The sequence below is a fragment of the Zonotrichia albicollis genome, chromosome 25, assembly GCF_047830755.1.
Source record: "Zonotrichia albicollis isolate bZonAlb1 chromosome 25, bZonAlb1.hap1, whole genome shotgun sequence".
NCBI lineage: Eukaryota > Metazoa > Chordata > Aves > Passeriformes > Passerellidae > Zonotrichia > Zonotrichia albicollis.
Genome location: NC_133843.1, coordinates 1,329,205 through 1,352,935, shown reverse-complemented (window position 1 = coordinate 1,352,935; position 23,731 = coordinate 1,329,205). Strand labels below are relative to the sequence as shown.

Here is a 23,731-nt window from a genome sequence, read left to right as displayed (position 1 = left end):
GGCTGCCCCTGGAATTTTATTTTTTTTTTTAACCTCTGCTTTAGTTCAGATACGCACAAACATGGCAGATGGGGCAAGTGTGTGCCCAGCTCTGTGCCAGCCAGCGCTGCAGGGGCTGAACCTGCCCTGGGGCTGCACAGGGCTGGGAGAGTGCAGGGATGTGTGGAAGGTACCAGTAATGTGCAGACCTGCTGTTAGTGGGATTAAATTCATAGGTGTGTATTATCTCTGGATGTATGTCATACAAAAAGGTAAAGAAATCTGCTTTTGTATGGAAAGTACTGTCAGGACTTCGTGTTGGAGCAAATAATGGGGACATGCGCAGGGATTCCCATGCTTGGGCATGTATAACGTATAGCTGGCTTAGGGTGCACAGACTTCAACCTCAGGGCCAAAGGGCCAAGAGAATGCTAGCTGCAGAGATAGTTGTGTTTCATTTCCAACACGTGGCCATGAGTTTCAGACCCACCAAGCCCCTCATGTGGGGCTGTTCTCCCTCCAGCCCTGTGCTTGTTGTCCGTACTCTGCAGAGCTGTGCCTGCTCGTGGGGCCAGTGGCAGGAGTTGTCCCTTTAGGAATGGTATTTTCCAGGTTCCTGTGTGAGGCCAAACATGTCCCAGCTGCAAAAATAACTAGACTGTATATCCTGTGGAAACAGGAGCAGCAGCGACACATCTGTCTGGTCTGGGCAGAGCTGGCTTGTAACTAATGCCCCAAAGGGGCATCAAGCGGCTGCAAGCTCCTTGTCAGTGTGCAGAAGCCCAAAATAGAGACCTTTGGGGAGGACTGGCCCCTTGGAGGGTGAAGCTCTGCAGCGGGCAGAGCAACAGATCCCTCTGAGCCTCTTGCAGGAGCAGTGTGTTGCAGCAGGACGTTAATATTGACCGGCTGCCCTGGCCCAGCCCGGGGCGCGCGAGCCCCGAGCAGCCCCAGCCCCTCGGCAGCTCCCTCCCGCCTCCCCCGTGGCCGTGGGGTCACTTTGGTTGGAGAGCACAAGCAGAGCTCAAGGATAGAGCCCCCTGGACGGAGCCAAGGAGCCACCGAGCAAAAACGCTGAGGTTTTCCTTTTCTGTACAGCGCGTTTCCCTAAATTGCCTTTGACTGTGTGCATCGCTAATGAAAGTTTATGCCCTTGTTAGAAGGACAGGCAGGTCCATTCCAGTTAGGGCTGGGTCTATCCTTCTGCCAACTGCCCTCCCCAGCACACATACACACACACTCTCACTCACTTGCTCTCCCTGGTGAATAAGTAGAGGCTGTTATAAAAAAAAGAAAAAAAGAGAGAGAGAGAGAGAGAGGCAAAAAAAGAGGAGGGGAAAAAAATTTCCATATTTGTGTAAGTTGCTTTAAAAGCATTTTATCATGTCATAAAAAAAAAGGAAAGTACTCTCGGAAATTGATCCTGCACAAGAGCCCATTGGACAGAAGGACGTTGGGATGTTAATGGCTATTTTGCTCCAGGGTGGCTTATTAAAAAATTTATACATAAATGCTTAAAATTGCATAAATTATTTAAAAAAAAAAACATAGTAAGCAATTTGCAATCCCCATCTACTTTTCCTCTTTTTCTTTCCCTCATCATTCTTTTCTTCCATTCTTTCCTACAAAAAGAAAATATTCCTTTGCACTTCTCTTACCCTTGTCCCCTCCCTGTCTGAAAATGTGATGTGCCCAAAATTGTACATGTCCGTGGGTAAGATAAATACGATTTTAAACGGTACCTGCAACTGACCAGCAGAGCTATCTGTGAGGGGGAAAAGAAAAAAAAAAAAAAGAAGGGGAGAAGAAAAAAGAAAAGAAAGAAAGAAGTTTGGATATGATGAGTGTTTCTCGCAGGCGTGGAATGTCACCCACATATCCTGGAGATTGTACTGGGGAGGTTTATGATGGTTTCCCATTGATTTGTTTCCCCGACGCAGCTGCCGACCTCTATTGAGGGACAAACATAATCAGCACTGACGCAAATTAGATGGTTATTCGTTTTGAAAATTGACAGAAAAACAATAAAAAAGATGAAATGCTCCCAAATCAATAGATATAATGAAATTCAAATAATCCGAGAGATGAGGTCTCCATGGCAACTGATAATGTGGAAAAGAAAACAATTTAATAAAGGACAGACACACTTTGAAAACAGATTGGGCAAAGGGAAGGCGGGGGGGCGAGGGAGCAAGGGGGGCTGTGGGTTGGGTGGTGGTGGGAGGGGGCAGCGGGAGGAGGTGGTGGTGGGGAGCCGGAGCCACTGCCTCTCCGGTTGGTTAGCAGTGCTGTAGTGAAGGATCACTGTCCATCCCAAGGACGCTTGCCATAATTAAGAGAGGCTTTCGGTCCAGAAAGTGCAGATTCAGGTTTTAATACACAAAATTATTTCAGGAGCACTGAATCGGAAAGTCGTTTGTTATGACCTTCCTGAGAGGCCTGGAGCAGGGCATGTTGGAGGCGCGGCGGCTGAGCCAGCTGAGTTATGGCATATTTGTGTTTTTATAGTGCAGAGGGGAGGGGGAAGGGGGGAAGAAGGTTAAACAGTATTTACAGCTCAGTTGTTTTCAGAAAGGAAAGAGAAATAGAGTTCATGAAAAGATGCGAGTGGAAGAGAGAGAGAAGGGAGAGGGAGAGATCCCCTGCCCGGCACACACACTCTGCTGGGACGTCAGCTCCATGAGACATTCCCCGGTGCTCTGTTTGCCTTGAGGTGTGAGGTGCACATGGGCTGGGGGTACAGAGGGGCTCTTTGGTGGGATGGGGAGTGTGTCTGTCCCTGGCTGCAGGCTCCAGCTGGGAGTCCACTGTGTTGTCACTGCAGGCTGCAGCACAAACTGCATCTGGCGTGGGGCTCATGCGGAGCGTGTGCGCGGCGTGAGTGCACGCGGGTGCCCTGCTCACACCCGCGGCTGCCTGTGCTGGCTGGCTGCACGTGGGGCTGCTCTGGGCTCTGCCTGGGCCCTCTGGGCTCTGCCTGGGCGCTCTGGGCTCTGCCTGCCTGCTCTGGGCTCCGTGGGGCGCTGGCTGCGTGTGCGGGGCTGAGCGGAGCCAGGTGCGCGCAGGGTGCAGGTGCTGTGTCCATATGGACATGTATGTACGTGCAGGTGTGACACCTGTACAGTCACAGCTACACGGGCTGGTGTGCATTAGGCTGTGCGTACAGTTGTGTGTGTTTGTGTGCAGGGTCGTGTGTGCCTCTGCATGTGATAGTGTACCTTGCACGGCCACGTTTCTGTACACGTGTGTGTTCCCACGGAGGGGTGTTTGCCGTCAGTGGTAGCACAGGCACATGGACAGGCTCACAAGGACATAGGAGATAAGAAGATGAGCTCTAATGACCAGAAGGAAGAGCGACAAAAAGCAAGACATGGAATTAGAGTGGTGTGAGCGCTGGGAAGCATGGAGTGAGTGCCCACATGGCCCGGCCATGGGGTTGTCTCCCATGCTGTTCTGACAGGACTGCTGAGTTAACAACTCAGGCATGACCCTCTGCTTTCACACCAGAGCTCTTTCTCCTCTGGCCTGATCATTCCTTCCAACAGGATGGAAGCATTTCTCCTAACCACACTGCACAATATTTGCAGGTCGCAGACATCTGCAGGGATTCAAAGAACCCTTGAGCTCCCAGTATGGTGTGTGATGGGCACCTGCTCTGGATTCACAAAAGAGTTCAGCCCCACTTGGGGGTCACAGAAACCTCTCAGGGCACTGAGTGCCCCCTTTGCACAGCCAGCCCAGAGCAGTTACCCATTCACACACAGCTCAGGCAGCAGGCAGGGGCTGTGGAGAGGACATAGCAGGAGCTGGAAGGCTGAGATGCTCTGGTTTGCTCTTTGTATGCAGCCCTTGTTGAGGTTTCACTCACCTCCTGCAGGCTGACACACTGATTTACTTTGCAGGACCTTGAAAGACCACAGTAATGAACTTTCTCTGGCCCTGCATTTCTTAGTGGTGCAACAAGCATTCACGCTCCCAAGTCCTATTTAGCTCCCGACTTCCCACTGCAGTTAATTAGCAGCCTGCATTCTTTGTTAGGTCTGAGCTTAATAGTGCTGAAAGGGATTGCAAATTGCTCTTAAACTGCCGACCAAGTACCAAAGGGTCAGAGGGACCCTATTTTAGGAGCTGGCTCACTTAACCCCTGCCCTCGGTTAGGGATGAGCCCAGCCTGACACCAGGGATCTGAGGTCCCCTGACTTGGGTCCTGGTGGTTTGGGGTTCTCTGTAAAATCACTCATTAAAGACAGTCAGCAAGAGGAACTGATGAAACTTTGAGCAATTCCCTTCTGAATCTGTCCTTTAAGAGATCTCTTGTCTCTCCCTGGTCCTTTTTGTTTCCCCAGTGTCAGGTATTTGCTGCCAAATCTGCCAAATTTGATCACACCTCTGTGTTCCCCTGCGCCCCTGGCCTTGACCCTGTCAGTCTCCAGAGAGGGGTCCATGCAGAGGCTCAGGCCTTGGCCTCATCTTCACTCCCTGGGAGCTGGCTCCCAGTGAGGTAGCAGGCTTTGCTCCAGAGGCTTTCCCAGCCCTCTGCTCCCACCACCCTTCCCTCCCTCTCTGCACCCTCAGTGTCCTCCTGCGAGCACTCGTGAGCACTCGGGGCTATGGAGAGGGGAAGTTAGGCACTGTGTTTGCATTCAGTTTCCCCAACAACACGTCTGGCTTCACAGGGAGTTTTCTAAGGGCCACAGGGAGCCTGCAGGGACCTGAGGGTGATGAGCTATTACTCTTCACTCTCGCTTTCATGTCTTTTCCCCCTTGGTTTTCTTCACAACCTGTGGGGAGATTGATGGCAGGATTGTGATGTAGATGTTAGCAGTTGTGCTTGATTTATAGAGTTACTTAGGCTGAGTGAGGCTACTTATGCTCCTCTGGATGGTAAACCTTTTAACCAGACTAAAAAATTAATAACAAATAAATAAGACAAGGAAGAGAAACTAGATCAGAAAAGCTGATCCTCTTGGCTTTATGTTATCTGAAAGAAAGATGGTGAGGACAGAAGGCTCCCAGGGAGCTGCTGCTCAGCTTGGGGAGCCAAGGCCCTGCTCACTGCATTGGGTTGGAGCACTGAGAGCAGGTTTTCATAGGAAGGAAACTGATGAAATGTCTTATCAAAGATCCTGCATTGACAAATGAACTAGGAAGTTTGCTGCAGGACACAAGGGACTTTTGAGCTTCAATCTCTCCTCTATCAGTATTTTTTCTCTGCTGTTACTCGATTTGCAATAGTACCTAAGTTGCAAAGGCAGTGGGCCCGCTAAGCTGGGCAAGAAATCCTTTTCCAGTGGGTGATCCATGAAGGGGAGCCAGGCAGAAGGGGAGCCTGCACGATATCCTTTGCCCAAAGAGAAAGAACAGTAGCAGAGTGAGTGGCAGAATCAGAATTCCTGACGTTGTTCCCCACTTTTTTTCCCTCTTCTTTACACTCAGCACTGTGTAACTTGTATGCAGAAAGGCGTTCTTTTCTTGTCCTTTGGAGGTTCCAGGGCACATGAGTGCAGAGCAAGGCAAGGGCAGAGATGAGGGGCTTTGCCTTGGCACTCGGGCGAGAAGCAGACCCTGAGTGGCTCTCTGAGTGAGGAAGCTGGGGGCAGACAAGATCAAAGCACATTTAGAGTAATTTTTGAGATCTGCCTGGGAAAAGGTTCAGACGTGCGTTACTAAAGAGCTGCGAGGAAGGATTAGTCCTGTCCTTGCTCGAAGTTGAACCACTTTCCCCAGCAGCTGTGCCAAGTGCCTGTGCAGAGCTGGTGGGGCAGGTCAGGGTGGGTGGGAGGGTCAGAGGAGCCCGGGTGAGGTAGAGGGGCTGAGACTGTCCCCATTCAGCCCCCGAGGGGACAGGGACACTGCCAACCCTGTGCAGAGCTGGTGGGGCAGGTCAGGGTGGGTGAGAGGGTCAGAGGAGCCCGGGTGAGGTAGAGGGGCTGAGACTGTCCCCATTCAGCCCCCGAGGGGACAGGGACACTGCCAACCCTGTGCAGAGCTGGTGGGGCAGGTCAGGGTGGGTGAGGGTGTCAGAGGAGCCCAGGTGAGGCAGAGGGGCTGGGACTGTCCCCATTCAGCCCCCGAGGGGACAGGGACGCTGCCAACCCCGGGCTGGGCTGGCGGGGCAGGTGAGGAGGAGCCTGCAGCAGCACAGTGCTGAGCATTGAAGATGTCCATCCTGCTCTGCTGCCTCCAGCCAGCTCGGCCCTTCAGCAGGGACTCTGCGGACTCTGGAGGACTTTTTGAGTTGCAGCCCATTGCACCATTGCAGCAGGAGCGGCTGTGCTAGGGCCAGCTCACTCCTAGTGTGAGGTCTGCACTGCCTTTCTCTCCCTGGCCAGTGATATATGGCATAAATTAGGCCTCTGAAGGGGGATACTGCATCCTTAAGAAGAAATATGTCCTCATTTTTCTTAAACACCGTTTGCACTGAGTGAAATGTTTAGAAGGGACGCTGAGGGATAACTTTATTTCTTACTAGGGAGTTCAGAGCCGTTCAGTTAAACCCATAAAACACTGGGAGTAGGGAAGCTGACAGCCTGCCCGTGCATTAGAAAAGCCATTACTCATCTGGGGGAAGTTCACCCCATGCTGGAGCCTTGTGTTACCAGTGGGGTGGTCTAGAGGAAAACATGGGATCATCTCCCATGGCCATCTGAGGGGTCAGTAGGATGCTCAGAGATGGAAAAGACTCTGTAACCATCCAGCACAGTGACATAGAGGGCTGATACAGAGACCCCAAAGCACTGGGTAAGGCTCACTGGTGGGTAATTGTCCTCACTCCCTCCCCTGCATGGGGAAACTTAAAGCTCAGAAAGCTGGGGAGACTGATGGTTACGCTGTGGTTGGAAACCAGGCTGGAAGCCAGCATTTCTGGTTCATAATCCCCAGCTTGAATTACCAAAACCAAATTCTATTCCAGAGGCAAGGAGTGAAGGACTGACCTCCTGTTTGGTTTCTGTCACAAAGCCGTGTTCCCAAGTGGAGCCGAGAGCCCTGACTCCATCTTCACTGCAGCCCTTTCTTCCCAGTGGGGTTTAGAAAACCTCCTGGAAGATGAAGGCAGGGGCTTGTAGATAAGAGGAATGGGAATTCGTGTCCTGGCTGGTGGTTGGTGCTGTGGTGAGCTGCATTAGAGGTGCAGGCTGCAGCCATTCCCCCAGTGAGTGGCTGCTGGAGAGGACAGGGCCACCCAGGGCACCCAGAGTCACGGCAGACAAGGCATTGGCCACCAAGGGGGTGGTGACTTTCTCTTTGATATTTTATTTTTGGAGGCTTGACACCAAAAGATTTAATATTTGTTTGAAATGAGAAACAGTTCTCGAGTGAATTTGGAGAGCCTGGGAATTAATGTCAGACCCCCCTCCCCTCCCTAAACATCCCTCCTCCCCGTCAACTGAGTCCCCCCCTTTCAATTTCTGAAGCTTGCTGATTTGAATATTTATAAATATCAGTAAATTATTTATTGTAGCAATCTGCTGTGCCATTTCACCAATCGCCGTTAACACTTTAGGGCTTGCTCTTCAGGAGGATGCGCCGGGAGGAGACGGCACCTGGGGCGGGGGGCAGGCGCTGGGGAGGGGGTCCTGCCTGCCTGGCTGCCCCGCCAGCAGGGGTTGGTTCTCTCTGTGGGCACCACTGGAAGGGTTGAGATGTTTGCAGGAGAGGATGGGGAACCTTCTGTGTCCAGGATGGGGACACTGGGAGAGGACATGGCTGAAAAGGGAGGCTTTCATGTTGTAAGGGGGTGGGCTGTTTGTGCCCTCTGGCATGCAGGGACCTGGCCCTGACTTACAGCTCTGCACTCACTGCTCTTCACTTGTAGTGTCTGTTCCCCTGAGAGGAAAATTCCTCTTGGTTTCTCCTGTCCCGTTCTCTCCTTTCAGAATTACACTCCTGCACAGAAAACACACCCTGCTCAGGGATGCTGTGGCTGTCTTCTGTTTGGGTGAAGGAGGGGCTCCCTGTGTTCACAAGCTCTTCTCCCAGAGAAGCCCCATCAGCAGCACGGGAGCAGCCCAATGGCCAGGTGGTGAGAAGCAGGCTGGCAGCCCCAGAGCAGGGCACCAGGATCTCTGAAGCCCATGCCTTCCCCTGCTCTCAGGGCATCCTGTCATCCCTGCCCTGCACTGGGGGATCAGGAAATCACAGCTGAGAAGGCTGAGCAAAGGGAAGCATGTGGGCTTGCTGAAGGGAGCTGGCACTGCTCTCTGCCCCTTTGGGCCAGGGCTGAACCAGGGTTCAGCTCTCCGGGAGCTGCAGATAGGGAGGAAAGCAGACCCTTGTGTGTCTGTAAATGCCAGGAGAAATCAAGCAGTGAGGACTGCAGGCAGACTGTGCTCTGGCAGTCTGTGGGGACCAGAGCAGAGTGCCCAGCCCTTCCTGCCCGGTTTATAGATGGGGTGTGTGGGGAGAGCCCTCGTGGCTGTGGGAAAGCAGGGAGTGAAGCTGGCAGCTCTCGGGTAAGGACACCCTGGCTGCTCGCTCCGTTTCCCCTCCCACGTCTCTGGTTCTCCTTCTCCTGGCTGCCCAGTGCTGAGCTGGAGCCTGTCACGTCTGACTCTACACCGAGGGCTTTCCCCAGCTCCTCGCAGGCACGCACGGGCGGGATCCATGCTTCCAGGGCAGAGGACGTTGTTAAAGAGCCTTTGTGAACTCCCCAAGGTCAGCCAGAACAGACAGCATCCACTAATCCAAGGTCATTTCCTGGGCTAAAAGCAATAAAATGTTTTATTGATAAACTGAAGAGGGGAGAATACGCACTAAATCCACTCTCAGACGTTGTGGGCCATGCCTGGGATGTTCTGCCTTTGCCCTGGCCCTGCCTTAGGGTAATAGACAGGTCTTCATGCTGGAGGGAGAATATTTTCTGGTAGGGGCTGAGCACTTGGCTGCCTTCCCTGCCTCCTCCCAGCATGTGGCTGGGCAGTGCCAGGGCATTGCTCCTTAGAAGCATGTTCCCAATGTTTGGCTCCATTTTAGGGACTGCAGCTCAAGTGTGAAGAGGCTCCAGTGTGCAGCATCCTCACCCCCCACCCCAGCGAGCCGTGCTGCCCTCCCTGCTTGGGCTGCTGGGCTGACTGGAGTGTCTCCAGTCAAGTTTGCACCACAGTGGTTAAAAAAGAAAAGGACTGTGCATGCATGTCAGCCCTCCTTTCTTCCCCCTCCCCGCCCCAAATAATGCTGTTAATAATTAATCGAATGAGAGCTTGCAGCTCCTGGAAAGCTGGCAGTGGGACCTCCCTCCTGAACGGAGCTGCTCAGCTGGGCTTAAAACTCTTCAATAGGAATATGAAAGCTCCATCTGTTCGACGTAGCCGGCCTTGTGAAGTGACAAGGCTGTCCCTCCCCAGCCAGCACCCTGTCCCCCCGGACGGGCCCTCCTGCCCCAGGGCTCTGCCCTGCACCCCGGCTCGCCCCAGCAGAGAGCTCCTGCTGCCCTCCACCCATGCCAGCTGGTTCACCCAGCTCCCACACGCCCTTTTCCCAGCTGGGACCCTTCCTCCCCTCTGTCAGGGTGTGTTTTCATTAACCCCACGCTAAAGCCAGGCTTGGGCTCTCTCCTCCTCTCCCTGCAAAGCTGGACTTTATTATCAGTGTAGCAGTGTGCCCCTTGGCTGGGATGGCCCGTTTCTGCCCGGGCTGCAGATCCTTTTGTTCCTGCACACCGTGTGTCCCCCAGAGCCCGTTTTGTGCCTCGGGGGAGGCAGGGCTGAGCCGTGCCCGGCTTGCAGCGCTGCACTGTGCAGTTGGGTGAGCTGCTGCAGGGCTGCATGCAGGGACAGAGCCAGGCTCTGCACGGGAGCTGCTGGCAGCACTTGGGGTGAAGCAGGGGCAGTAAAATGGCCAGGTGAGCTCTGCCCACCTGTCTGCCAGCCCTGGCTGCAGCAAGATCTGCCTTTCCTTCAAAGCGAGGATTGCCATCGGGATGCCCCAGCGATGGGTACAGAGGGGGGAAGAGCCAGTGCCTCCTCGAAGGGTGTGGAGAGGGGCAAAGAGGAGTAAACTCCCGGTGGCATTGTTTTCAGAGGAAGTGCTCAGTGTAAATAGAGCTTGTGGGAGAGTTTGTCCCGGGCAGAGATGAAAAGTCCGTGTGACAGGATCAGGTTATAAATGGCTTCCTTAGATTGATGTGAAATCAAAACATTTCTATTTAGACGAAGAAAATGAAGGGGGATGTTTACTTAGCCTGGAATCTTTAAACAGTGATTTGGGGTGGGGAGCTCGGCCTGGGGGGAGGGTGCCTCTGCCTGGCTCCTGGGATCCGGCAGTGCCGACCTTGGGCAGATAGAATGATCCCTCATCCAACAGCTCAGCTTCCCTCCCTCTGCCCGAGAGAACGGAACACAGGTGTTCTGGTCTCCTCCAACCTGAGGCTCATGTTCAGTAATTCTCTGTAAGGGTTTCCCTTCTGCTCGGGGACTTGACAGCCTAAAAGTAGGGAACAGGAATCTGCCTCGCATTCCATAGAGAAGGAAGTAAGGCAATGAAATGATAAAATGTGTCCAGACTTGGAGAGAGGGTGGTTGCAAGGTTGGCCGGAGAAGCTGGAGGTTTTGATTTCCACCTATATTGGAATAGGTGAGATATAGAGCCCTGGTATTTCAGAGCAAATGCCATTCCAGGAAGGTCTCTGGGAGGGTTAGTTCTATAGATCACGGAAGTGGCATGTTTTCAGAACTCGCTTTATTTTTAGCTTTAACTTTAGGAAAAGATTCTCAAAATGTTAAAGAGAAAAAATCCCAAACAAAAGAAGGGAAAGTGAGGATGCCAAAGAGCAGGGCAGGAACTGGGGGCCAGAAGCTGGAGAGGTAGAGGGGCAAAGCCAGGGTGTGTGAGATGGAAGGAGGCAGAGCAGGAATGGAAGACAAGTTGCAGGCTCCCTGGAATTGCTGCATACGCGGCAAGTGCAGCCTCAGGAACGTCTGTTCCTCTTTTCCTTTGAATAAATATTTATATATTCATTTGCCAGCTGGTGCACACACTTGGCTGCTCACCTCCAGACCCGAATAATGGGATCTGCCTTCCTGGCAGAAAGGGGTAGGGCAGCGAGGGTTCGGGCTGCCGAATGTGTGCCTCCCAGTTATCTCCAGCTGCTGATCTCACCCGTTAAGTAGGGCTGGCTATGGTGAGAGCATGGACAGGGAATCACCAGGCTGTGCTTGGGAGAGAGGCTGGTGATTCCAGGCTGACCCAGTGCCCTGGCCCCGGGCAGGCACGGCAGGGAGGCTCCGTCCCAGCCACCTGCAGCCAGCGGGGCTCTCCTGCCCTTGGCCTGAGCCCACAGCCCTGAGCTGTAGGTGTCCTGGCCAGGCTCCACTCGGAGCTCACAGCAGCCTCCTGAGGTTCCTTCCCTCTGTGGTACCAGCTGGACACAGGATCAGCCTCCACTTTGTGCCCTAAATAGTGGGAATGCAATTGGAAGGGAGGGTGCCAGCAAATAAAGACTCGCAGCTTTATGGGCATCTGCCTGTGCCCATCTGTATGTGCGAGGGCTGCAGGCTTGTGTTGGGGAATGCGTGAAAAAAGGAATGCGTGGGGGAAGGCGCAGGAATGTATTTTGGGGAGATGGGACTTCTTAACCTGTGCATGTAGGACTGTGTTTACGGAGTGTGCCAGCGCATACACACAGCTCTTTGAACAGCTGTAATTTCTAGATGGGGAGGTACGTGTTTGGGAGCACCGTGTGCTTTCCCTTGCTGAAAGCATGATTGCACGTAGGTGTTAGTGCCGGGGGGTGCCTTTGGAAAGCGGAGGAGTACATTTTGCCTCCCTTTGTGTGGGGGGCTGATATATTTGTCGGGGGGTTATTTTTCTCGCAGTCCTTGACAGGGAAGCGTGTCTGAAGCTGTCAGGAGTTTACGCTAAGCAGCCACTCTCTGGCTGTTGGACAGCAGGTCTAAAGTTTCACTCTGTTTGTATTGGGCTGTCATGTTACGGGATTAGGGGCTGTCACAGTGGCTTCTGGGTGCATTGTAGGGGGTCTGATTAATCTCAGTGTGCTTCTGTGGAGCAGCACCTCTGTGCTGGTGACAGGGAGGTGCGAGCTGAGCAGCCACGAGGGAGTCCTGTACAGTGGAGGAGCCCGTTCTCATCATTTGAGGTCTGGTTCTGTTTGCTCTACATGTGACTGGCCCCTGTTTCAGCACAATGTAAAATCCAAGACCCCATTGTGGAGGGACCTCCACCTCCAACCATGTCCCCACAGTAACTCTTGTGGCTTGTGTTTTATTGAGCGCTCTTCCTGAGCCCTGGATTGCAGGGCAGGGTCTGCCTTGGCTCTGCTCTGGGGGAAGAGCCAGGCTGTGTGTCCATTGCAGTCCTTTAACCCTGCTTAGTCCGGGCATCTCTCAGAGGTATCAGAAAATAAGAGAGAAATGAGACAATGCAACTGCTTTACAATAATTATTTTGCTTTTACTTGGGATTGAACCTTGTTAATTGTTGGTGCAATAATTATGCAAGTGACTCTGATAGAGACCGTTTAGTTCAAGATTCTCCATGACCTTGAAGTTAAGACCTTACCTTCTTCCTCTCTCCCCCCACCTTCTCTCACCCCTCCTTTACTAGCTGTCACATATGAATAAACTACATTAAAATAACAAACTCACACTAATTAGCTGATTGTGCTGGGAAGTATGAGAGCAGAATTTCCTGTGTGCGAGACTGAGCAGGCACAGGGGCCTGATCAGCCAGTCCCAGCCCACAGTGATTTTCTCCATACTGCAGTGACACACCAGTCTGGTTGTGGTGCTCCAGCACACACACTTTGCCAGGGCTCCTGTCCTCCACACTGGTTCTTTTAGGTGTTTACTGGTTCTCTTCTTGAGACTATGCACAAACCCTTTTAGGTGAATTCCTCACTGTCCATAGGGTTTGGCTTGGGAAGCTGTTGTCCTTGCTAGAGATGCTTGGGTGCAATTGCTGGCTGGTGTGGTTCTGGCACCCACTACATCCAGGATAGAGCTAGGGACCTAAAGCAGGTGGTGCTGCAGTCTGAAGGAGGGGGCAGTCCAGGCTTTTAACAAACTCGTACCCCACCTCAGCCAGGAGCAAAGGTTGGTGTCACGCTCACCTGCCCGGGATGTTTGGAGTCTTTCAAAGCCGGTTCTGTCCCAGCACAAATTTCTTGTGGCCATTTTGGTCCCAGCAGATTCAGAGGATGTTCTCACCGAGCTCTTCTGGTTGGGCTTCCACTCCAAGCTTAGGAAGCACATAGCAGCTCCACCTTTCCAAGGATGAGACTGGCCATGCCTGAAAGCCCAGCGGGTTGGCACCACCCTTTTACTGTTTGGGTTGAAGTTGTCTGATCCCACTAATGCCCTTCCTTGCTTCTTTCTCCTCTCTCTTCCCAGCTGAAAGAACTATATGCACTGACGCAGCCTCAGGAAAACCCGCGATGGCTGCCAAGCGCAAAGGCGGCCTGAAGCTAAATGCCATCTGTGCCAAGCTGAGCCGCCAAGTCGTCTTCGACCACGGGGGAGCTGAGCAGGCACGTGCGGACAAGGGGCCACAGCAGGAGAGCAGCAACAAGGACCTGTCCCAGCCCGGCACCAAGGAGCTGGGGACAGAGTTTTCAGATGGACTCAGCTGCGTGCAGAAGATCGAGGAGGACAAAAGGAGGGAGGTGATCGAGAAGTGGGTGAACGGGGAGTACAATGAGGAGCCCTTGCTCGGGCGAGCGGAGGGCAAGGAATGTAAGAGCACTGAGAGCACAGAGGTGCCCCCTGAAGGGGTTTACATGGTGCAGCCCAAGGGCTGCAGCGACGAGGAAGATAACGGGGACGAGGCAGACGCTCTGAGGGGCTCCCAGGACGGCAACTTCTTGGATGACAGGGATTCAGATGGGCCAGCCAAGGACGATGCCTACCGGTCCTCCAGTGGCGAACCAGGCTCCAAGCTGGGGGCAGGAACCACCTCAGGTAAGGCCTCTGTGCCCTCCATTTCCTGACACAGGGCAGCCTCAGAGTCACATTTGCTGTGTCCATGGCAGGTCCTGCAGCACCTGGCAGCCAAGGGGAGGAGTGAGAGCCCTGAGCCCCGTGCAGAGGCCTGTCATTTTGCTCTTGGGACCATAGGGAGTTTGCCTCTGGCTTGGCCTCCCCTTCCCAAGAAGGGTGGTGTGAGGCTGGACATGGCTGGATAGTTCTTTCCAGACCACAAATCCCTGGGTAGGGACCGACCGGGCGGGACGGGAGCAGTGGCCGGGATGAAGGTTCTGGAAGGAATGGCCATCAAGGCGTTCCTCCAGGGACTGGACCAGATCAGGGAGGCTGTGGGAGGCTGAACTGAGCCAGGGCAAGGCTGGGATGGTCCCTAGAGAGCCACCTCACAGTGAATGTCTGATCCCTTCCTGCTGCCCTGTGGTCAGGCGGAGGGGCTGAGGTGATGCTCGTGTCGTGGTGCTGCCTCCCCTCACGAGGGGTCCAGCCCTCGAGCTTTGCCCACCCTGAGCTCAGCATCGAGCTGGTGAAAATGCCACTTCCAAATCAAAGTTTCCCCCACCATCTCGTGTGTTCCCTATTTTCAGATTGCTTCTGCTTCTTTTTTGTGGTTCATTCAAAAGCTGAGGTCAACAAGAGATGCTGAGGAGAGCCTCAGATTACTTTCTTGCTCCCTTTCTGATACCCAGGTTTCCCCCAGATTGATTTGAGGGGGGTGTATGAGTGCCAAGCCTTGATAAAAGCTTTGGGTGAATTGAATTCTCTCCGTTAGGGCAGAGCAGCTCCCTCCCCATTTGTCACTCAGCCGGGCTGGATCTGTAATTGAAAGATCTTCCCCTAATCTGCTCCACCTGCACGCACCCCTCCCCTGATCTCAGCACTTTGTGAATCCATCAAACTTTCCTCCTTTTGTGTGTGCGCATGTTTTCCTCCTCCTGTTAATAATGCAGCTGAAACTCATCTCCGTCTGTCCGTTCCCCTTCTGGAGAGGCACATTCTCCAGTCTTCACGAGTTCAGTGGCAGCGCACATAATTATGCATATAAGATATAAACAGAGCTGTTTAATTATCCTTCGCCACATCAGTGACAGAGTAATTAACAAACATTGCAAGATCAATGAGGGAAAGTGTGACCTTCAGTTTCCTTTGATAGGAAAGCCCTTGTCGTTCCCAGACACAAGGTGATTGTGCCTGGACTCTGGTTTAGTTTGTTTTAATTCACACCACTCCACCCCACCTCACCATTTGCAGCTTTTATTTGCTATAAAAACTAAAAGGAGGGGAACTTAAATGTAAAAAAAAATGTTCCCAAACTAGAGAAAATGAAAAGAAGCTGAGGTTTCTCACTGGGTGAAGAGATTTAATACTTTTGCAGGGCTGTATTGTCAAAGGATTATGCAAAAATGGGTAACTGTTTGGGAAGGGGGGGTAGCTGAAGCTTCATTTATGTCTAAGGCAGGTAATGGCACAAGAGGCGTCCAGTTTACATATAGAAGCACGTGGGATTTGACTTGCAAACAGACGTGCTGCTGTGTCTTGAGCGTCTGCTTCAAGAACCTTGTTAAAAATGTCATTTGCAACATTTCCCTGAAAGCACAAGAAACATCCCTTGCCTTGGAAAGGACAAAGTTACTTTCCTTAACTTTTTCTGTCAGTGTCCAGGAAATGAATTTTCAGCTGTTCATCACCAAGTCCTCTCAACACCTGACATTACTGAGTGTGAACTAAACTTATTCCAGTGAGATTTGGAATTCCCTCTGTCGAAAAGGAGGAATTTTTTGGTGGGAGCTGGGGGCTCACAGGAGTCAGATGAAAGGAGAGGAATACAGGTCTGCCCTCCCAGTCAAAGTGGCTTTGGGGAAATCATCACAGAAACCTTGATTTGAAGAATCTGAGCACCACTTGCTCCCCATGAGAACAGAGGGTGCAGGGCTGACAGTGCTGAGCAGTGTTTAAAGCTGAGCCCAAACTTGTGTGAAAAGCAGGAGCCACACCAAAAACCAAATCCTACATCTACCAGGCTTTCTTGGTCAGTGGGAAAACTGATCCTAATTGTATGGGGATGAGAAGGGTTCCTGGTGTGTACACATCTTGTCCACTTTCTGGGGATTCAGCTCATGCCCATGTCTTCCACCAGTACCTCTCTTGGTCTGTTGCCAAATCCTGGCCACCTCTGTGTCCTTCCAGGCTGACAGGAGGGCTTGGTGTGCATTAGGCAGAAGCTCACAGACTCGCTCAAAGCTATTCAAGCCTCGTGCTTTGGAACAAGATGGAGTTTCTTTTCCAGCCTCCCTGGGAAAAACAAGATGAAGGAGTCGGTGCTTAGTCTTGCCCTGTGCCCTCCTATGACTGAGGAGTCACAAAGCTGGTGTCTGTCAGGAGATGGGTGTCAGAAGCTGATCTGGATGTGCAGATGTGTGTGTTCATTCATTCAGGCACCCTCTGTTGCCCACTGACCGGCCCATGCTTCTCTGTGCCCATTTATATATAGCAATGAGATTTCTCGGCGCGGTCTCTGACACAGATCCCGTTCCACAGTCGCTCACTGACGCACACACACCCAGGCAGATTTTCCTACACATGTTCTTCACTTTGGCTGTTACATAGTGGGCTAAAGCAGTCAGAGTAGGAGCTTCCCCCTGTACAAGCTTTTGGATCTGCCTTTCTTTTCTTAGCTTCTTGGCTACGTCTCTTGGAATATTCATTGGCCCTGTTTTCAACCAGGAGAGTTTTCTCTTCCTAATTTCCTGGGGAGACTTCACTTAGGAGAGCGTACACGCCAAGTGCCAGTTTCTTGCTCATCATCCTGTATCCCCCAGGTCTATATATTTTCCCTCCCAAGCAGAATAAAGGACAAAGCCCTGGCTGGGATGTCCCATCCCCCAGTATCCAGACCTTGCACTCCATTTGGGCTGTTTTGCTTTTCCTTCCATATATAGTGTGCTGCTGCAGGCTATTTTTAGCGCCTTTTTTGCTAGCTTCGGATCCTTTGTGATATGATAGCTGCTCTGAGACACACAGATCTCTGCTCTTTGGCAATGCCCACAAATGGAGAGCAGCGACTGGGGGAGAGGGAGCCCTTTATTATCACACAGGAAAGGAGAGGAAAATGCAGTGCAGGGAAGGGGGAGGAAGACACAGGGATAATGCTTCCTGTGGCTTCCAGGAGTCCTCACAGGGAGTGCTTCCCAACGGTTGTCCTGCTTTATTTTTGTCTGTTTGTGGAAATGAGGGGGTTTTCTGTCAGTTAGGTAATATCAATTATCTCTTCACTGTTGTTTGAAAGTCTATGTGAAGTGAGGTGGCTGAAATTCATATGATCCTTATGGTGAGCCAGCTCCCTTCTGTAGCAGGGTGCCTGCACTGGAGGAGCCTCTGTCCTTCATGTTAGGTGCCTGAGCAATTAAATGCAGGTTGTCTTAACTTTATGGGATGTGTTGGGCTTGTTGGGCTCATGCTGGATGAGTAGAGCTGCAGTTGCTGGCAGTGAGCAGTGGGAACTGGCCACAGCATTTGAGAAATGTGGGTGAGGAAAGACTGAGCAGCACCAGCAAAGGAGGGAGGGTGTTGTGATCATCTGGAACCAAATCTGAGCAAAGGAAGAGCAGAATTCAAGGTGGGTTTGGGGATTAAATCCATGACAGTGAAAGCTGAGCTCAGACTTCACAAAGCTCAGAAGTAGTTCTGGACCACCCCCCTTCCCCTTTCCCATAGGCATGGATTTTGCACCTGTTTACCCAGCTGATATAAACACATGGTACCAAAGATGGGGCACACTGGCTTTCAGGGCAGTGGCTAAAGCTAGCAGAAATCACATTTAATACTTTCATTTTGTATCAGATCCTTAGTGTGGTATTCTTCTTCCCCTTGCAGCTCAGCACAAGCTGGCTAGAGTTTTTCTGTGCAGTGCTTGGAAATCAGGGCATTATGAGCAAAGCTGGGGGTTGTTTTACTGGTCCAAAAAGAAAGGAAAAGCAGAACAGGGAAAGCAGGTTTAACAGAAACAGGAAATTGTTAGACCCAGTAGGGATTTCATGGGTTCATTCTCTTCTGTTGGGTCATAGGGCTACACTGAAGTGGAAGTGGGGAAAAGAAAAAAAAGAGGTGAAGAGGAGAACTGCTTTAAAGCAGAATGAATTTTTTTAATATGCTGTATGTGAAAGATAAAGTTGTCCTTCAGGCAAGTCTTGTTGCTGGACCCAGTGAGGAATGGTTCTGCATTTAACATCCTCTAAGGTTATTACCAACCCATGAAGGTGTGCTGTGCCCTGAGCCTGACACCGCAGGGGCATTGCCACCCATTCTGTGACTAACAGGGTGTTTATTCTGGAGTCAGGCATCCCAAATCCCATGCAGAATGCTGGGCTCAAGTGCCTGGAACTGGAAGGTCATTTTGGGCTACAGCAGCTCCCAGCAGGTGTGGCTTTGTCCCTTGCCTTGCAGGCTCTGGGCGTGTTCTCACATCGCCTTCCCCCAGAACCACGTACACAGGAGCCAGTGTAGCAGCACTTCTGCTGCAGTAAAGCAGCTATTCCAGGCAGTCCTGGAGCAGGAATGTGACCTTCATGGTCTTGCCCATTTAGTGCCCGTCACAGGCAGTCTTTTCCTCCATAGAGTCCTGTGAAAACTGATTTGTGGGAGCTGATGGCTATTGAACTTGGGCTGCGCTCATTGACAGGCTCTTGGTGCACGGAAACGCTCTCGTGTACGTGCCTGCCTGTGCAAGTGGCATCACTGGCTCTCAGATTCCCCACTTAGGAATCTTTTGGATCTACTGACCTGTTCTGTAGCAGTGTCTTGGTGCCTTCCTTTTCCACTGTGTTTCAAGGCAGTGTTGCGTTGTTTTGTGTGGGACCCCATGCCCAGAGCTTCCCTTCTGCTGCCAGTGTCCCTCCCTATGCTGGCTGCCTGGGAAGGAATGTGCTTGCCCATTAGAGCCAGAGCAAGTGTTGAGTAAAGATGATGAGGGAGGTTTGAAGGACTCCTGCACACAGTAAATCTTTACTCTGCAGTAGAAAGCAGGAGGGAGAGGAGGAGGAGGAGCGCTGTGTCAGACTGAAGCCTAAACGAGGCCAAGCCGGCGCATCAGAGCAGACTTTATTTCCTCCTTTACACTGATATTGGGTGACCTCCAGATGTGTGTTCTCCCCATCATGGTGGGCTGTGAAACTGCCTGAGGGAGTAGGGGAGGGAAGAAGGGAGGGAGAGACCCAAGGAAGGACAGCTTTTGCTCATTCTTCCTCCCTTTAATCAAGCTCCGTGAAACTAACCCCTTCCTGCCCTTCCCCAGCCCATGCTCTGGAGCACTGGCTTTCTCCCCTCCCTGGAGCCCACATCAGGACAACAGCTTGCTCTCCTCAGTCTAAATCCTGATGGAGAGAAGGCTGTTCCTTACCTATTTTTCACCTGTGTGGACTTTCCCTTTTCCTGGTGTTACTGGAAGCTGTTCCTGGCTGCTTGAGAGGCTGCCTGTAGGTTTCCATAGCATTCACTGGACTGTGGCCCTTTTCCACATGGCAAGTAGCAGCTGTCCATTTACAGGAATTGAGATGGAGGAGAGAAAGCTGAGTGAATCCTTGCAAAATTGACAAGGAAGGGAAGGACTGCAACAGTGATGGGGAACTGTCCTGTCTTTGTGTTGCCTTCTGCTCTCCTTCCTGCACTCCTCATTGCCAGGTTTCTCGTGCACACAGCCTTTGCTGCTCTTCCCCTGCCTTGATTCATCTGCACCTCTGCTTCTTTCCTCCTCTCTGCACTGTTCTATTCTGCCCTCCTTCTGCTCCACCCCATACATTGCCTTGCCCATCTCCCTTATCCATTTCACACCATTGTGTCCTGCCTGCTCTCTGCCCTGCTTGCTCTTCACCAACACACACAGCATTTTCACACGGGTTTTCCCCCTTACACATGCTGCCATCTATCCTCTGTGCACCTCCTTCCATACACAAATATACACAAGGACAGATCTGTACAAACCTTGGCATATTGGCATTGGTCTCACTTCCAGTAAAATTACTTTTTCTTCATATTAGGCCAAGGCAAGAGTGCAGAGACATTTATGAAACTTTGTTTAATGTACTGAAAAGCCATCGGCTAGAACATTTAGGAAATTGATTTTCCTGGCATTGATGAACTCTTTTTATTTTACCCCAGTATTAATTACTTTTTTTTTTAAACAAATTAATTTAAGAGTCATAAAACCTAACAAGTGAGCCAAACGTCAGTAGATCATGTTCCCCTCTCCCCTTCCTCCCCCTCCCCACTACTAGTGCTGGTATGGGAGGAGGAGAAGAAAAATCAGTGCCTGGTGTGACTCTCCCCTCTGGTTTCACCGCAGGGGAAGCTTCATCACTGCGGGATTACGCCGCCACCACCATGAACGAGTTCCTGGGCATGTTCGGCTACGACGACCAGAACATGCGGGACGAGCTGGCGCGCAAGATCAGCTTCGACAAGCTGAACGCTGCTACCTCAGAGGCCGCCGCCGCCGCCTCCCTGCCCGGCGAAGACGCCATGAGCAAACGCGCCCGCTTCTCCAAGTACGAGGAGTACATCCGCAAGCTGAAGGCCGGAGAGCAGCTCTCGTGGCCCATGCACTTGGCCAAGTCCGAGGAGCTGGGCTCCAAGCTGGGCAAGGAGCCGTCCTCGGTGCTGGCACAGCCCATCCGCGTGCCGGGCGCAGACGCCTCCATGCTGACGGAGACCAAAGCCACCATCCTGCCGCTGCCCTCTGCCAGCAGCTCCCAGATGCAGGGCCTGATGTCGCGGGCCTCCAAATATGACTTCTTCATTCAAAAGCTGAAGACGGGTGAGAGCATCAGGCCACAAAATGGCAACACTTACAAGAAGGCCTCCAAGTATGACCTAGAAAACGTCAAGTACTTGCACCTTTTCAAGCCTGGGGAAGGAAGCCCAGATATGGGAGGAGCCATCGCCTTCAAGACAGGCAAGGTAGGCCGGCCTTCCAAGTATGATGTGAGGAACATTCAGAAGCTCACTCCAGTCAAAGCTCCAGTCCCCAGCCTGGCCCCTGCTTCCCTCACCAGTACCCCCAGCAGCACTCCGGTGGCCGGGCCAGAGCAGTCCATCTCATTGCCATTCAACACTCCTGAGTACCTGAAATCAACTTTCTCCAAGACAGACTCCATCACAACTGGAACAGTCTCTACAGTAAAGTAAGTGTCCTCCCACTTTTCTTGTCTAAGTACTAGTGGGGGATCATACCATCAGTCTGTGTGTGGTTCAGTGGGCAATTCCAAATTCTTACCCTGTTAAATACTGCATTGTTCACGGGATGGTTCTCTTTGCTCTCTGTCAAAGTGTCTGCTCCTCTTTTATACCTTACATTTCTATTTATCTGGTCTGCTCTAAGGCTGTGACCTGCCATCAGCAGCTATGGCCATGAATCTGGAGTCCAATAGCTCCTGAGTTCATATGTTAAAATGAAAGAGGAGGGAACATGGTGCTGTCAGCACTCTTAGGGTCAGGGTTGGAACTACTTTATTTTCTTCTCTCTCTGGTTTCCCAGGCATCTGGATGTGTCTGCAGGAGAACCTGATTCTTGTTTCCGTTTAACTAAAAGGCATGACTCTGCTGGCTTTACTGTTAGCAAGATGGGGCTTTTTGTTTGTCCCAGAACTCAGAAGACATTTTGGTGCCTAATTCCCATCAATTTCCATAGGAGTTAGGCATATACCTATTCTGTGGGACCAGGCCTGTGTCTTCTCAATTTGCTTACACAAACAGAGGTGATTAAATTACCCCTCAGACTGGGCAAACTCATTAGCCCAATTACCACTAATAACCTCCTGCGCATACGTTGCCAGCAGTCTCTGCAGTGATGCCATTGACTGAATGGAGGTATCTGAAGGTCTTGCCAAATCTTGGATTACTTTTTAATGTGCCTTCCAGAGGTGGGAGCTGTAGAAGAGACACACATGTATGTCAGGCTGCAGCAGGGAGGAAGGGAGAGACTTCTCTGCCCTCTTGTCCTGGTTTGGGTTTACTTGTTTCTCACTGTGAATCTGGGCTGTTGTGAGCTGTGAATCCCATGAGGTCATTTGTAGTAAGTCCAGGGCCTTCTGTCCTGCCCTCTGTGCCATCACACACACCTTACTGCTTGGTCCTCTGATGAGGAAAAAGGCTGTTTTATGTTTGGCATGTGGACGTAGGAGGCCTTGAGCTTGCTGGAATGTTCCTTGCAGTCCCAGCAAAATCTGCACCACCCACTCTCCCTGTTTCCCCATGAGGAAGGCAGAGCCGTGTAATGATACCTGTCTTCCATGTGGAATGGTTGTTTATCAGCTGCCTGCAGACAGACGGGGAGCTCCATGGTAAAGGTGTATGGAAAAGGACGGAGGATTATTAACATCTGCATCTGCTCAGGATGCTCAGGGTCTGCTCAGGGTCCTGCTCAGGATGGACCTGTGTGTGCTACAGATGACAGGCAGGGACTCCTATTAGTTAAAAGCACAGTGGTGTAAATATTCCTGGAGACTCAGCGCCCTGTTGTGATGGGTGACTTGGTCCAAGACTCTGTGCCTGAGGTGTGTTGAGAACATTCAGCTGCCTGGGGCTCAGTTACCATCCTAGAGCTGTGCCTAAAGGCACAAGCAAGATAAGCAAGCCTCTTATCTGCTGTGGTGTTGCTCTGGGATCCCAGTTTGTTTTCCTTTCTCTTGCTTGTTTTCCTGCCTCTTGCCAGGTGTGGGTTTGCCAGCACCATGGTGAGCCTTCCTCTGGCCACAGGGCTTCCTCAACCAGGGCATCATGATGGGGCTGCAGCTGCAATGGAGGTGACCATGGCCTTCAACGTGGCCCTTCGTGTGTCCTGATCACTCACTGCAGTACAGAACGGGCTCTGCTCCCTTCTCCTTCAGGCTGCTCACTAGATAGAGGCTCCCATGATAAAAGGCAGCAGCCCATTAACTGTGCTGGTGAAGGAGGTGCTGACTGGGGTATCTGGGCTGTGGCTTCCCATTCCCAGTCCCCACTGGGTTCAATAACCAGGCAGGAATTACCCTTTACTCTCACACATCTGCACATACATGGGTTTAAACTCTCTTAGATCCAGTGCCATTAACCTGCCCTGAACTCGTCCACCTTCAAGTGAACTCTGTGAAAGTGTCCTTGTTTAAACCAGGTGCAGAGCTGCAAGGAGGCAGAGTGGAGGCTGGGCACAGGCAAAGCACACAGAGAAGATGGTGTGCAGCCTGTCTGGAGGTGCACTGGGGTGGCCCTATCTCTTGGGTAGGCTGGAGTCTGGCCCTGCATCTAATTTTCCTCACTAAGGATGTTATTTTTATCTGCTTCCTAACCATGTAAAGTAATCCAGGCTTATGTGACAGTTGGGGTGGTTTTCTCATTGATTAAAATACATAATCTGTCTGTTGGAGTTTTGGGGTATCTATGAACCAAAGAGGCATTTTAAGCCCCATTCAGGGGCTGGAGCCACTGTTCCAGTGCTGGCCACAGGGAAATGGGCAATAGCTCAAAATGGCTGGCCAAGAGACTCTCCTGCAGCTGAGCCAGGGGCAAAGCTTCTGTGCACACAATGGCAGAACTGCCAGGTGCCTCAGAGAGGTATTTGCTTGTGGCCATCACTTTTTTGTATAGGCATTTTTTCTGTAGAAACAGGCTTTTGTGGTTGATCTTCTCACTTTCTCCAACAAACTGCTCAGAGTCCTGCAAAGAAGGAGCATGCAGGAAGGGTGGTACACAGCCTATGTGTTTCCCTGGGAAAAGAAAGTACAGGATTTGCAGAGCAAAGGGGAGGGAAATTAAACTTATGGGTGTCTTTGCTGGTACCCTTCCCTGGGC

At 51.7% G+C, this 23,731-nt stretch overlaps 1 protein-coding gene across 16 annotated transcripts in view; it reads left to right on the top strand.

Moving 5' to 3' along the window:
• CASZ1 (castor zinc finger 1) overlaps nucleotides 1–23,731 on the top strand; it is a 186,115-nt gene that overhangs the window by 129,904 nt on the left and 32,480 nt on the right. For all 16 annotated transcript variants that reach the window (XM_074558341.1, XM_074558335.1, XM_074558338.1 and 13 more), the window contains 2 exons: nucleotides 13,325–13,891; nucleotides 20,250–21,087. In XM_074558341.1, the coding sequence (XP_074414442.1) occupies nucleotides 13,369–13,891; nucleotides 20,250–21,087 (1,361 nt within the window). In that variant the 5' untranslated portion in view covers nucleotides 13,325–13,368. The remainder of the gene's footprint in view (nucleotides 1–13,324; nucleotides 13,892–20,249; nucleotides 21,088–23,731) is intronic.